Raw genomic sequence first — 14,618 nt, 5'->3', positions numbered from 1 at the left:
GGGATGGGGTGCGCTGGGCTCCTGGGAGAGACTGTGGGGACCCTGGGCCAAGGGGAGGCGGCAGAGCCCCTGGAGAGCAGCATACATGCGGTCCAGGGGATGGAGGTTTGGGGTGGGCAGGGGCTTTGCTCTGCTGCCCGTGAGGACACACCTCCATCCGCCTCAGCCCTTCCAAGGAGGCACTGGAGGAGAAATGGAAACCCCAGTGTCTTTCTGCAGGAGGAGAGATTAAAACCAGAAGCCAGGGCTGCCATTCGGCTCTCCTGTGCTTCTCAGTCCTTTCTGGGAAAACACTTTTAATGAGTTTTAAATAAAGGGAAATTGAACATAAGCACAAACGCTCTGCAGATTTCCAGTTCATCTAGGTGGTGCCTCTACCGGCAGCTGACCTCACATTTTCATCTCACCGCCTGCACACTCTCCCCGCTGAGTCACGGGCAGTCAGCACCTCGGGCACTGCCCCTCGCTTCTTGGCTTCTTGGTCCGCACTGCGGCACAGCCCCGCCACCCTGCAGGCCGCAGCCCCGTGCACTCACCAGGAAGCCCGAGGTGCTGTCCAGCAGGCAGCGCACACGGCAGACGAAGCAGCGCGTCAAGAAGGCCGAGTACTCCGTGGGCGAGCTGGCGCCCCCCTCCTGGGCCCGCAGCAGCCTCCCCAGGATGGCGTCCTCTCCTGCCCACATTGGCAGAGGCAGCGTGACCAAGGGAGAAACCGTGAATATGCTCTGATGAGCAAGGTTGTGCGTGTAAGGGCGCAGAGCACACGCGGCCCCCCAGGTCGCCCTCCCGTGAGCGCCCAGTGCGTCCCAGTTCCCTAGAGACAGCCGCCCTGACATATTTTCCCTTCATCGTCCTTTGCCCTTAAAAACAGCGTTTCAGAAAAACTGCATGTGTGATGAGCGATCAGTGGTTGAGTTTTTGTTTTTGTTTTTGTCTTGAGCTTTCAAATAAACCTGCGTCGGCATCTGAAGTTTGCGCTCCCCTCAGGGTTATAAAGTGAATCGTGCTGCTGCGTGAAGTTGTGCTGGAAACCCCTCTCAAATTAGTTACCACTTCAGGGGAGATGTGTGAAAGGCCAGGACTGTCTTCCCTGCACTGGACCCCGGTGACGCTGCCCTGTCCCTCAAGGACCTGGATGCCTGCCCAGCATGTGGAGTGGGCAAGGGCCACAGATCCAGGACTTCGCAGGGGTCCTGCTCACAAGGGACAACGTCTCTGAACAGACAACAACCTTTGCGGGCTTTTTCCAGGTAAATCTAATGTCGGCCAAACAACTTTCCTGGAAGATGGGAGACAAGTACTGTGGCTTCTTGGTGAGCACAGAGAAGTGGCCAGAGACAGCCAGAGAGCCACGTGGGGCTGGAGGCGGGGAGAGGGACGTGGGAGGAGGTCTTCGAGGAGGGGAGTGGACGCGGCATCGGGGAGAGGAAGGGTCCCTGCAGAGACGCCCACGTGCTCCCACTAACGTCTGAGCCTGGGCTGGACTGGGCCCGGGAAGACCCACCTGTCTCTGCGAGCAGGGGCTGCCCACACGCCGCCGGTGGGGGGTCCATGGCCCAGTGGAGCTGCCGGCGGAAGTCCTGGCGGTCGTCCACGTGGATGTAGTCGTAGATGTTCTGGTGCATCACGTCTGTCTGCAACAGCGCAACAGTCGCTTTAGGCTTACCTGAGGGAGCTGCCACACTTCATACCAGTGTTAACCACTGAGAAAACATCTCGTCCACCTGTCAAGCAAGTCACACCTGTGAAGAGAAAGCCTCTCGGAAAGGGCTGGGCCTTGGCCACGAGGACTCGCTCCCCGGAGGCCACGCCCACATAGCCCAGATGCCCGGCACCCGGCTCACGAGGTGCCCCCAGGGCCGCCAGCCCCTCCCCCAAGCCAGGCGGCTCCCTGGGGGCAGCTGGGGCTCAGACACCCACTTTTCTAAGTGACTCGACCCTCCATGCTCGAAGAACTCATCAAGCTGTACGTTCATGTTTGGTCACTTCCCAGCCTGTATTACTGGAACCACAAAAGTTACTTAGGGAGGCACCCCTGTGAGGTGAGAGGGAGCCACCAGGTGAGCTGGGGCCTGGCCAGTGCCTCCTGACAAGACTTCCCCCTTCCCAGCGCCTCCAGGCCTGACCGTTGCCTCATCCAGGACACCATAAGGCCCCGCCAGCCGCCAGCCCTCTCTCTGGCCCCCGGTCCTCCCACCTGCTCGGGCCCTGAATGCAGTGGCTGACCCCTACGGGCTCTGGGTCCATGCTGGGAAATTGTGGTCTGAGCCACAAGGGCCACTACCGTGGGCTACAGAGACTGGCCGCCGTGGGCACAACTGTCGCTATTGTCGATGAAACGCCCTGGGTGTTGGCAGTGACGAGGCCGCTGCATGCTTCCTTATTACCCTCTCACCTGGGACCCCAGCAGGGCCGGCCCGCTTCTGTTTCAGTCACTCCTCAACTGGATCATTATAATAACTAGAGGGAGGAAAAGGTGCTGAAGATTCAAGACCTCACAGACGAGTCACCTTCTTAGGAGGTGGCCAGTAACCTCACCAGAGTGGATGAGATGCCCCTCCCAGTCACCTGTGACACGTGGCTGAGGCTCTTTGGCCCCCAGACGTCAAGCCAGTACCTCAGGAAGGTGGAAAATGAGTGTGGTCATAATTCAAAGGTTGGACTCTAATCGCCTGTGCACCCCTCCATCCACTGTTTCCAAGAAAGAAGTGGACACTGAGGTCAGAAGAGGTTATTGTTGTTGGTCAGTGCTGTCCAGAGTCAGGGGCTCTGGATGTGAACAGGGACCAACTCGTGGTGATGTGGACCCACCAGGCTTTCCCTCCTGCTGAGACCTGGCACCACTGGCCACAGCTTCTGGTGCTCAGCCACCTGGAGTCTCCCCATCACCCAGAGTCTCCCTCTCACCCAGTCCCTCCCCCTCACCTGGAGTCTCCCTCTCACCTGGAGTCCCTCCCCACCTGGAGTCCCCCCCTCACCTGGAGTCTCCCCACTCACCCGAGTCCCCTACTCTTACCTGGAGTCTCCCCTCACCTGGGCTCTATGGTCACAGGTGCACTTCCCGTAAGGATGCTTTCTTAATGAACTTCAGAGATTCAGGCATAACACATAGGCTGCAAAGTGCCCACACCATAAATATGCAGCTCCACCACCCAGTAAGGAAGTGGGACCCAACAGCAGCTCTGAACCCTTCCATCCACCCTCCCCAGAGACAGTCAAGGTGCCGGCCACACCCGGGCCGCTTCTGGGGGTAAATGGAGCACTGTGTCCTCTGCGTCGCGTCACAGCCGTGACTCATCCACGTGGTGTGTGGCGGCATGTTTCACCCTCATCATTGACCGGTCCTTCGCTGCGTGGATGAGCCACAGCTGATGCATCCACTCACTGCTGGGACATCTGCGTGGTTTCCCATCTGAGCCGACACAGGGGCTGCTGCTGTGTTTTGAGGGCGTTGCTGTTGGGTGCACACCCAGGAGTGGAGTTACTGGGCCACGGGGTGGGCAGGGCCCAGCTGTAGTAGAAAATGCCCAGTAGTGCAAAGCGAACACGCGAATCCAGGCTCCGCTGAGGCAGCGTGAACGTCCGGTTGCTGGACGTTTTGGCCAGTGTTTGGTATCTGCAGCCTTCTTCATTTGGGCTCGGTGGTGGATGTGTCATGGTTTCTTTCTGTGGCTTTAATTAGCACATCGCCAAGGCTAATGACACTGAGCGTCTTCTCACTTAAATGCAGGTGAGCGTGTTGCCTGTTTCTGTCTTTTTCATGAGTTTCCACTGAGTGCCTGCGGACCTGTCAGTGTTCCTCACCTCTGTGAACACACGTCCTTTTAGGGTATCTTCTTCGCAAGATCTCCTCCACTCCCTGGCCTGCCCTTCTGCTCTCTGGATGGATCTGACTCGGCCGATCCATCAGGCTCTCCTCATGGACAGGGTTTTGTCCCAAGAAGTCTTTCCACCTCACTCTGCCCTGTTATCGTCTAGAAACTTCCACCATCCACTGTGCATGGTGTGAGGTAAGAGTAGTAGTCATCTTCTGTTTGGATCCAGCTCACGCAGCCCCGTTTGCTGACAAGAGCAGCACCTCCCCACCTCCGGGCAGTGCCGCCTCCGTTGGAAGCCCACACCTGCTCTGAACCTCCAGTTCCACCTCCCGGGTCTGTCTGTCCACGGCTGCACTGATCCCACCCATCCCAGCCCCTGAGCCTACGGGGTCTTGTCTCCGGACTGCCCGTCACCAGTGATCAGCACTCCCGCCCCACCCCCAGGTGGCCTTAGATGTGCGCCGCCCTCTGCACTTCCAGTTGGCTTGTCGATGTCCCTCCAGACTTCCTGCTCAGTTTTGTGGCGATGTCAGTAGTCCTACAATTTGTTCTGACATCCTTGGAACATTGCTGAGTCCTCCCATTCGTGAATATGACACACCCTCCGTTTACCTGGGTCTTCTTTAATTTCTCTGAATGGCGGTTTCTGTTTTTCGTGTGGAGGTCTTGCGTCTCATCTGGTTAACCCGTTACTAGGAGTTCAGTGTTTTCCACCTGCTGTTGAAGGACAGCATTTCCCCCGTGATTTTGACAAAGGAGAAGGCTGTGCTGACTGCTGAGCTCTGGGCACCGAGGGCCTCACAGTAAACTAATGAGCGGGCACTGTTGTCCACGTTACTCTCATGGGTTTTAGCGGGTGACCTCAAGCTTCGCAGAACCCCAGGGGCTCCCCACTGCCCCAGTCACCGCCTCCACATCCCTCAGACAATTAACAAAAGGGACACACAGTGTGAGCCTGCGGCTTAACCAGCACAGGAGGCAGGTTAACTTGAGGGAGGGCGAACAGAGCTGGAAGGGGTGTTACTGACAGAGGCAAATTCGAAGACATGTTAAATGCGAACATTCTTCTGGGGTGAGAAACCAAGTTCGGTGCTAATTAGTGTGGCCGCCTTCTGTCTTTCCTCATCTCCTAGGGTCTGATTCCTACAAACAAGGTCAGGGAAAATACATGGTGGGGAACGTGCGAAGGAAGGAGGGAAGAGAACATGACGATTATTCAGATGGCTAAAAGCCAGCCCGACTCTGGTCCCATCAGTGTGTCCTCATCTTGGCCTTTCTGTGGAGCTGAGCACAAAAGTGCAACCGTTTCCACATGCGGCTCGTTCCAGCAGTGACCATCTTCTGTGCAGAGAGTGCGTATATCCGTTATCCGTGCTTGTGGACGCTTAACTGCTTCCTCCCGCAGCCCCTGACATCCGCACGGTTCACACGGGACCTGCTCCCCCGCCTGCTGACCTCCCAGAGGACCGACAGCTTCTTGAGGCAGCAAATGTCAACAGCAACTAAAATATACACCTAAGTCTATTTATTCATCTCAGGGGTGCTGAAGTGGAAGACACCGAAACCACTCAGGCTGTGATAGGAAATACCTGGTTCCTGACTTTCTGTAAAGCATTTTGCCCAAGAAGCTCACAATAGTACAAAGCTGTTCTAAGATGTTCATGAAATATTTTGCGTAAACTAGAGGCACTGCTAATGATTTAATGACATTTGGAAACAATTTCTTTAGAATAAGGCAGAACTTTTTTTTTTTTTTAACTTCTAACGCTTTAGAGGAAATAACCAAGCTCCAAGAAAACAAAAGATCCAGTTAGCAAGTTCAGACCTGGAATCAGGTCTCCTCTGCAGGGCACCTGCCTTTCTCAGGAAGCCAAACCCAGTGATAAGGCCGAATTTTGTCCAAAGGCAGATGGCTCTGGGCATCTGGAGAATTCACAGAGCAACACAGGAGACAGTGATTGGAACTAAAAGAAATTCTGAGCCTGCAGAAGGCAGGCCAAACCATATTTCGCAGAGCCCCGTCCTGCACACATCAGCAGTAGGACGTGGAAGCCTTCGTTATTTGGGGTTGGAATCTGCCGTGCCCACAGCCAGCGGTACTGTGAGTGGGAGCTGCTTGAGGGGACCCCAGAGCCAGGGAGCCAGCCACCCAGCTATGCCACCAGGCTCGTCTTCACCGCCTCCTACACACAGCCTCCCTAGAGTGATGGACGAAGCACCTGCGGGAGGCAGACTTGGGGGGAGGCGGCAGGGCTAACTGGGTGCTGAACCGTCATGGGAGACAGATCAGGTGGCATAGTTCACAGGTCAGGAGCAGCCAAGGAGGGAGAGGCCTCAGGTGCCCCCCCGGGGCGGGGCTGGTGATGGGGACGCCTCCCGCAGTGGCCCCCTTGCCCCCAGCGCCCCCAGGGGCTCAGCCGCAGCCCCGTGGGTGGACACGCTGTGGCTCCTTGGATGGAGCAGGAAGTCGTCACCCAACCCTAGGGGGGCAGAGCCGGCTTGACCCCCGTGGTCTGACCCGGAGTCCCTTGGAGGTCCCGCCCCCACACCTCACCAGCCAGGTCCTCCACGAGGGACACACCTCCACCTGCCACAGGGACTGTCCCGGGGCCAGGACAGGACAGGGTGTGGCAGTTGCTCTGTGTGGGTTCAGGTGGCAGGAGAGCCAACCGAATGACTGAGGAATCACTTCTCAGAATCACCAGCAGAGCGACAACCACTTCGGTTTTGGAAGTGACACAAAATGATGGTTGTCATGGAAACTAGATCAAACGCTCCAGTGGCCTCCAGGGCTTAGGCCAAGCAGAATTCTCAGCGTGTCAGGGCCCCATGCTTCCTCTGCCCTCGGCATCTGCCTACCACCTGGCTTTCTGCTCGTCCAGTGAGATTTTCGTTATCAACTCCACGTCCCAACTCCCAGCTCCAAACCCCCGTCTCATCACTTGGCTCTGATCCCAGATGCTGCAGACACCTCCCCTCGCCTGCAGAGGTACTTGGGCTCTGCGGGCCCGTCGGGGCCCCCAGCGGGCAGCTCCTGGCAGCCTCCAGGCCAGCACCCTCCCTGGGTCAGGCCAATGTCGCAGCAGGCGGGCTTCTGCCAGCCAGCTGGCCTGGGGCCCACAGTGGACTCACCGTCGCCCAGGCCGCCACCTCGCCCTCGCCCTCGCCCTCGCCCTCGCCGATGAAGGGGTCTCCAAACCGCTCCTCTGGGCGCCCAGCCCCAGCCCGGGCACGGCTGCCCTCCACCCTCTCTGTGCCCCTTTCCCGCTAGTCCTGTGTCACTGGGTAGTAGTCCTTTACAGTAAACTCACAGTAACTCTGTATGAAACTGCTCGAAGCACTGCAGTTTCTGACTCCAAATGGGGCCCTGACAGACACTGTGTTCTTCCTTTTCCCGGGTTCTGTTCTGCTCTCTTACGTCCGCCTGTTTGTATCTTGAATTCCTCAGCGAGCGCCAGGCCCCTGTGCTATTCACTGTGTGGTCCACTCCCTCTGGGGGTGTGTCTGCGGCGCAGGCTGCGGCCGTGCCTGAGCCTAGCCGGCTCCTCCTCAGTCCTCAACAACCGCCTCACTGGGTGCGAGTTCGGGTTTCCAGCTACAGCTTGGATTTCCCATGAGAGACTTCTCTGCCTTCCCAGAGGCCAGACCAGGCCCCTCCTCCTCTCCTGGGCCGGAGGTGGGACTTTTCTTCGAGCCGCCCTCCCAGGACCCCAGTGTTTGGTGGGACTGACCCGGCTCTCTGCCCCAAGGTCTGGAACCACACAAGCTGGGATGGCCTGAAGCAACGTTCCCAGCAAACTATCTGCACATCAACGCCGGCTTTCCAGAGCCCACCCTGTATCTGGGGCCTGGAACGCCGCCGTGCTGGCAAGGACGGGTCCACAGCCGGCCCTGACCGGCCTCTCACCAGTGAGGAGCACAAGAGGCTGGGCCACAGCTGGCACAAGTCCCTGCCCTTTAGGCTGGGGACGCCCAGGACCCGCCAGGCCTCTCGCCGTCACAAGGCTGGGGTGTGCAAATCCTCATCTGACAAAAGTTCTGTGATTTAAAAAGCTTGATCTTGGAGATGATTCAAACCTGGAGGACAACAGGCGCCTACGAGGTAGCAGAAAAGAACATGCAGCGGACGGAACGGCTGTGCTTACCTGGTGGAAGCCCAGGTAGTCCGCGATCGTCGCTGACGCGTAGAATATCACGCCTTCGGCGCTCACGACCAGAGCAAAGCCGCGGAGGGACTGGAAGGAAAAGCAGAAACTGAGTCGGCTCCTAGGCGCGTCTGCGGAGTCACCGAAGCCGGAAAAGTCACGTGTTAACTCCGCCTGCGTTTCCAGCCACTGCTCCCTAGTTGTGTGGTCCTCGTTCGTAGCCTCCAGGAAGGCCTGCTTTCCGTTCATTTATGGCCGTTCTGCAGACGGTCCCAGGCTAGCAGGAGACATGGGGATTCGGTCACGGTTTGTAAGGCTCAGGACTTGGGTTCTCCTTTTTCTAGTGATGAGCAAATTTGTGTTTTATAAAATGTAAACAGCATCATGATGAGATGAGAAATCAAAACAGGAACCTTTGTGTCACCCGTGTGGACGTCCCCATTCGTGCACCCTCTTCTGTGTTCTGATTTTTCTAAGAATTTTTATCGTGAAAAAATGAGTTCCACAGAGTTTCCACATCCACTGAGACCATCACATGGATGTTCTTCAGTCTGTTAACGTGGGGAGTTACACTGACAGACGTTTTGATGGTGAAGCATTCTTGCCTGTATGGGGTAGACCTCATCTGATCGTAATTTTTAACACTCTTGAAATCGGTTCATCTCACCTAGGAAGCTCCATCCACAGCTGATGAAGCCCAGCCCATAGACTCTTCTCATTTCGGTGTCAAGCCCCGCCCTCTCCTTCCATCTTCTGGACCCACTTGTTTACAGTGAGGATGTGTATTCCTTGGCAGTTCGGTTCGCCTCACCCCTAAGACCCTCCAGTTTGGGTGCATTTGGTGTATAACCCTCCTCAAGAAACTAGAGACGGCAGAGACAGTCACATACAACATCAGGAGAAGGAAAATTTAAATGAGAGAAAAAAATCAGTGAAAAGTGTTTAGTCAAATAATAAAGATTGTCAACAAGGTGAAAAAAATGGCTTTTTAAAAAGATTAATAAAATTGATAAACCCCTAGAAATACTGAACAAGAAAAGTGTAAATTACCGACAGCAGGAACTCTGAAGAAGACGCCAGGACAGACCCTGCAGGCACTAAACACAGCGAGGAGACACTAAGAATGCTGCTGAGGAAATTAAGTGCCTTAGATGAAAGGGACAAACTGCTTTGAAAAAGATTAACGGAAGTGTTACAAGAAAAGCTAGAAAATCTAAGTGGCCCAGTAGCTATTAAACACACTGAGTCTGTGGCCAGAGCCTTCCCACTAAGAAAACTCCTGGCCCAGATCAAAGACACATACAATGCCCAGGACTGAATCTGAAAAGAAAAGCAAGGCCTATGTACTGAAAGCCTTGAAGCAGTGCAGAGAGAAGACCCAGACAAACAGGAGGTGTCGAAGCTCCCGGGTCAAAACCTTGGCAGAGTCAGGATGTCCCGCCTCCTTGAACCGATCTATAAAGTCATCTCAGTCACAGGGACAGCAGGGTGTTTTCTTCTTGTAGAAACTGATGAGGTAATTCTAATATTTATGTGGAAATAAAGGGCCCAGAATTGCCAAAGCAATGTTGTTAAAGAAGAGCAGAACTGTGGGACGGATGCTGACCGACTTCACGACTCATTGCAGAGCTGTGCCAATCACGACAGTGGGTGTTGGCGTGAGGACAGGCGAGCGCTAGGCCGAGCCAATGGGGGAAGGAGAGTCTTCTAAAGAAATGTGTCTGGGGCAGCTGGTTATCTGTGTAGGAAAAAAAAAGCAAAGCAAAAGCACCCCTGACTCTTATCTCATTCCACACACAAAAATTAATTCAAGAGATACCTTAGACCCAAACATAAAACACTTTGAGAATCATAGAGCTTGTAGAAGAAAGTATAGGAAGACACCTTCGTGAGTCTGGGGCAGGCAGATCTGGACAGGATACAAAACACTAACACTTAAGGGGAACAGGTGATGACCTGGACTTTAATAAATGACGAGACAAGCCACAGACTGAGAAAAAATACAGTACACCGGCAAAGGACTTTATCCGGATACATAAAGAACTTCTACAAAAACAATTAAAAGAAGAACAACTCAATCTTTAAAACTGGGCAAAAAACTCAAAGAGACACTTTACAGAAGGAGACAGAAGAACACCCACAATGCACATGGAAACACACCCAGCGTCATCAGTCATCAGGAGCCCGCAGCCTACAACCACTGTGAGATTCCGTCTCACACGGAGTAGGGTGGCGATGGGCAGGAGGACTCGACGACACTAAATATTCCTGGGAATGAGAAGCAAGCTGGTAAGACTGTCAGACAGAACCTTGTTCTGCTGCAAAGCCACGCTTCAGCCACGAAAGCACAGTTTGGAGAAGAAGATCGCAGCACTCACAAAGTGTACAACACTCGACGGAGCTCTTACTCAAGAGGAAGCACCCGGAGTTAAACAGTCTGCAGAGAACCCGAGATGCTGGGCGCTCACAGGCGGCTAGGATGAGGCTGCCGCTTGGAGTGGAGCCGCAGCCCCCTGGGTAACACGAGCAGGGTCTGGAAGGGCGTGTCGCCCCACTGTCTGCCTTGTTTCAAAGTTCGGGGTGACTTTCTGACACAGAGGTGCAAACGCCAGGGCAGTGGCTTTGCAAGAGGATTTAGACTTTGTGCTGACTTTTCTGAGCAAGAAACCCAGGCCTCACACAGCACCCCGCTGCACCTCTGCTTCAGACGGTCTAGCACCAGAGTGACCATTGCATCACAAGGCCTGTCACTGGCCACCTGCCCCTGAGCCCCAGTGAACTGAAAATTGACCCCGTGTGACACCCCTGTCCCCTGGAACGTCTCCAGGAACCAGACAGGCTGTCATTCGTCCATAATTCCTGTGCAGCTCCAGGGAGGAGTGTCTGGACTCACTGCCCTCACATCTTTGAGTACCGGATGCAAAGTCCAGTGTTTGCCTGGACCTCGTCCCAGTGGGCTGGTCAGGAGTTTGTGAATGCGCCCAACCCCCACCCCCAAATGCCTCTGCTGTTGGGCACCTAGTGTTCCCTGGGTTGGGGGGTGGATCTACGAAACAGTCCTTTGGGATTTGCTTGCTGTATTGTTTAACAAAAGACCAAATTCTCCTGTATGGTGACCGGCAGAAAGGAAGAGGCGCCTTTCCTCCCAGTAGGGGATCCCTCACCAGGACGTGGAGCTGACCCCGGAGGACCGGTGTGAACAGCCTTGTCCTGCGAGTCCGTCCTGCACGGACTGAGTCGTGCGTTGGCCTGGGGATGGGGTAGTGGAAAACCTCTCACTGTCTCTGTGTCCTTCAGAGGCACTTTACCCAAAGCTGTGAAGCCTTCCCCCCACCTCCACTGGCCTGGAGGTTTTCCTAAAGCACTTGGGTCCCCAGACCTGTGGCGAGGCTGGCCCCTGTAGCTGTGCCCCTCAGATGCTGACCCAGCCGAGACAGTGCATTTGGCAGTGCCAGGTTTCCTCACATTGTGGTAGAATCTGGGTAACCTTCTAACCATCTGTAGCACATGGTTCAGTGGCATTAACACGTCCACACCGCTGTGCGGCCCCACCACTGCCAGAACTTCCTCATCGTCCCCAAGTGACGCGCTGTCCCCATCGAGTGCTGACCCCCAGCCCCGGCCCCCCGTCCTACTTCTGTCTCTGAGTCTGCCCCACCCCAGGGCCACGTACAAGTGGACTCACAGGGATCTGTCTTTTTGTGGCAGGCTTTTTCACTAGAATAACACCCCCAGGGTCACCCCCTTGCAGACTGTGCCAGAAGCCCTTCTTCTTTAAGGCTGACTAACACTCCTCTGATGAGCTGCCCACACTGCCGGCCCACATCCCCCAGGGCGTCTGGGCTGCTCCCAGCTCCCAGCCACTGGGGCACCAGTGAGCACCCTCAGGAAGGGAGGTGCCCAAGGAGAGGATGGGCACTCACCTCCACAGCCTCCTCTCCCTGCAGCCTTCCTGCGAGGAAGGAGGCGTCCCTTCAGCCTTCCTGCGAGAAAGGAGGCGTGTGATGAAGTCAAACCCACTGCCCTCAGAGCCCGGAGTCTCTAAGGAGGAGGCTCAGCCCAGGCTCTCAGCCTGCAGCTCATTGGCAGTCCCGGGGGGGCCTCAAGTGCCTCACCTGGGAAGCTGCCTGGATTCCATCTCCTCCCTCCCCACCCAGGGCCCAGTGGGGTCTGGCGCCCCCGGAGGGTGGCGGGCTTCCAGGCCACCCGCTGTGCGCAGTGACCGGACACTCAGGCCAGGAAAGCCTGCCCTGAATCCTCAGCCTCATGCCTTATCCGGAGGCAGCGGCCGCATCCCAGGAGGAGGACCCTATAGCCCCACCCCCGAGGTCTGGGACAGCACTGGGTCCACCATGGGGAGGTCAGGAAACAAGGCGTCCATTCTCCTTACAGACTCAGGACGACGGTGGTCGTCCGGACACACCCCTGATCATGAGAGCTGATGGCGGCAGTGGCCCAGGTGACTGAACCCAGGCGCCCCACGGTGCCAGGCAGTGATGACTGCGAGGGCCTCGTTCCTCCCGCAGGCTCAGCATCTGGCCCCAGGCAGCCAGAGTGGGCTAGGTGGGCGCCCGGCTGTGCCGCCGGGAATCCACACAGCGTCCCCATCTCAGAGGCCGCGCAGACTCCTGACATCCCACTAATCATAGTCCAAGGACCAAAGAAATGCTCAGGCTTTGAGTACATAAAATGCCGTCTCAAAAAAGATTTTATGAGATTAGTCACAACCAAAAGCAACCTTAATTTTAACTCACAAGGCAAAAATTTTAAAAAGCAAAAAGGACCATAAAATGAAGTTTGCCGAGTCATATGGATTCAATATCAGATGGACGCTCTGGTCCAGAACCATCACGCCAAATACTTTTACACATGTGGGGCCGCCTTTCAAACATGCATCGCAAACGTTTGTTTGTCTTCTCTCCCCCTCTCTTTTTAATCCTACAAGAGTTTTGTGTTTTTTTAAACATGGTACATGGAAAATGAGATCACTTTTCCAAGTGGAAAAAAGAATTTGGCCCCAAGCTGAAGGCCGCGCTTTCTTAAGGGGAGAGACAAGCACATGTAGGTTCAATTACTAGAAGTCACGGCACGTGCACCTGCCACGCTGGGGGGACGCGGGGCCACGCAGGCGAAGTGGCCCTGGCGCCCCCGGCCCCTCTGCCCGGATAGAGGCGAAGTGTGGGAAGCCCTTGAGTATCCTGATCGCTTCCAGCCCGTGGCAGAAAAAAGAGCCAGCAAGTACTTCAAAGATCGCTTGTCAAGGTCACGGCGGAGGAAGGAGAAGAGGGAAAAGGAACAATTCCAGCAGCCCCTCTCATCGCCCCTCCCTGGAATGAAAGGAAGTTGGGAGCAGCGCCTCCCGAGAGCCGTTGCTGCGGTTACCGAGAGCAACACACGGCCAGGGCCGCCAGTCACGCGAGCGAGCGAGGGGCACCGGGCGTGTCGGGCAGCCGCGGGGCCCTGCTGGAGCCAGATCACTCGCTGGGCCTCGCCGTGGGGCCCGCGTGCGTGCGAGCTGCTCCTGCTCGGGGAGCGGATCGCTGGCTGTTTATAGATCCCACAAACAGTAGACTCGGCCTGGGGCTCCTGCCACGAAGCAGCCATGGCACTTGAAAGCAGCTGGCTGATGGGGGCAGGACCACAAGGGGGGAGGCAGGTGCGGACCCCTAGGCCCTGGGAGCCAGCCCGGTCCCCGCTCTGCTCTTCCACCGCCCTGGGCCCTCTAGGTCTTTTTTTTCAGGTGAGTGACTTCGCTGTGGCACAGACACCTGGGCGGCAGAGGTGCGGGATGGTGAGGTTGGGCCTGCGGCCCCACATCCTGGTGGGAGCGAAGCCCAGATCTGGGCACAGACATGGCCACTGCAGACAACTCTCTTCCTTCCCTGGGGGAGTGCGACTATTTCAAAACCACCTCAACCAAGGGCTGCCGTTTCAGCTGTGTGATCTTGGACAAGCTAATTAACCTCCCTGGGCCTCGGATTCCTCATTGAGAAACGGGAATGACAGAAATGACTGCCTCTGAGGTGAAACAAGCACGCCCCGCAGAGTGAGCCCAGAATTAATATTGCTGCTGCTGATCAGAACGCAGCGTTTTGTGCTGGGCTCTGATTCACCGAGCGTGTTGACTGTTTTCTAGAGCGAACAAAGCCTATTTTTAACACTGGGACCGACTTTCAGATTGCAAACATCTTGGTGTGAAGTTTCGTTCAGGAGAAGCAGCTGTGGACAGTCAACAAGCAGACTATGACAGAGAAGGAAGCAGGCCCTCCCTGACGGAGCGCGCTGGTGTTTGGGGGCTGCACCCCTGATCCCCCAAATCTCTGACCTCTCTCTCCGAGTGTGTCTGGGACCGCCAGCCTTGGCCTCACAGTCTTGGATCACTCCAGACCTTCTGGGTCAGAATCTGCCCTTGGACAAGTTCCAGACCTTCCCTCTGTGCCCAAGAAAGCCCAAGGGAGGCCCTGCAGGAGGGAAGGGTGGTGCTGGGAGCTGGGGCAGAGCCCTCCTGACAGAAAGTTGTCATCGCACAGGGAAGTGGCAGCCACCTGGCCGGCGCCGCAGGTGCTGGCCCCTCCCCGAAGGAGGAGTCTCGGGAGGCTCCAGGACGGACCAAGCGAGGTCCCACCAGGGCCGCATCCCCCAGGGAGTGGAACGG

General features: G+C 56.1%; 1 protein-coding gene across 4 annotated transcripts in view; it reads right to left on the bottom strand.

Annotated features, from left to right (window-relative positions):
- The window catches only part of AHRR (aryl-hydrocarbon receptor repressor), a 65,082-nt gene that overhangs the window by 7,058 nt on the left and 43,406 nt on the right, over positions 1-14,618 (bottom strand). For 3 of the 4 annotated variants that reach the window (XM_032469112.1, XM_032469124.1, XM_032469128.1), the window contains 3 exons: positions 7,964-8,053; positions 1,505-1,634; positions 537-673 (listed from right to left, as the gene is read on the bottom strand). In XM_032469112.1, coding sequence (XP_032325003.1) covers positions 537-673; positions 1,505-1,634; positions 7,964-8,053 — 357 coding nt within the window. The remainder of the gene's footprint in view (positions 1-536; positions 674-1,504; positions 1,635-7,963; positions 8,054-14,618) is intronic. The other variant, XM_032469121.1, reaches the window with a different exon arrangement.

Source organism: Camelus ferus, chromosome 3 (assembly GCF_009834535.1).
Source record: "Camelus ferus isolate YT-003-E chromosome 3, BCGSAC_Cfer_1.0, whole genome shotgun sequence".
NCBI lineage: Eukaryota > Metazoa > Chordata > Mammalia > Artiodactyla > Camelidae > Camelus > Camelus ferus.
Note: the sequence above shows the minus strand (reverse complement) of the source record. Positions and strands in the feature narration are given on the sequence as shown.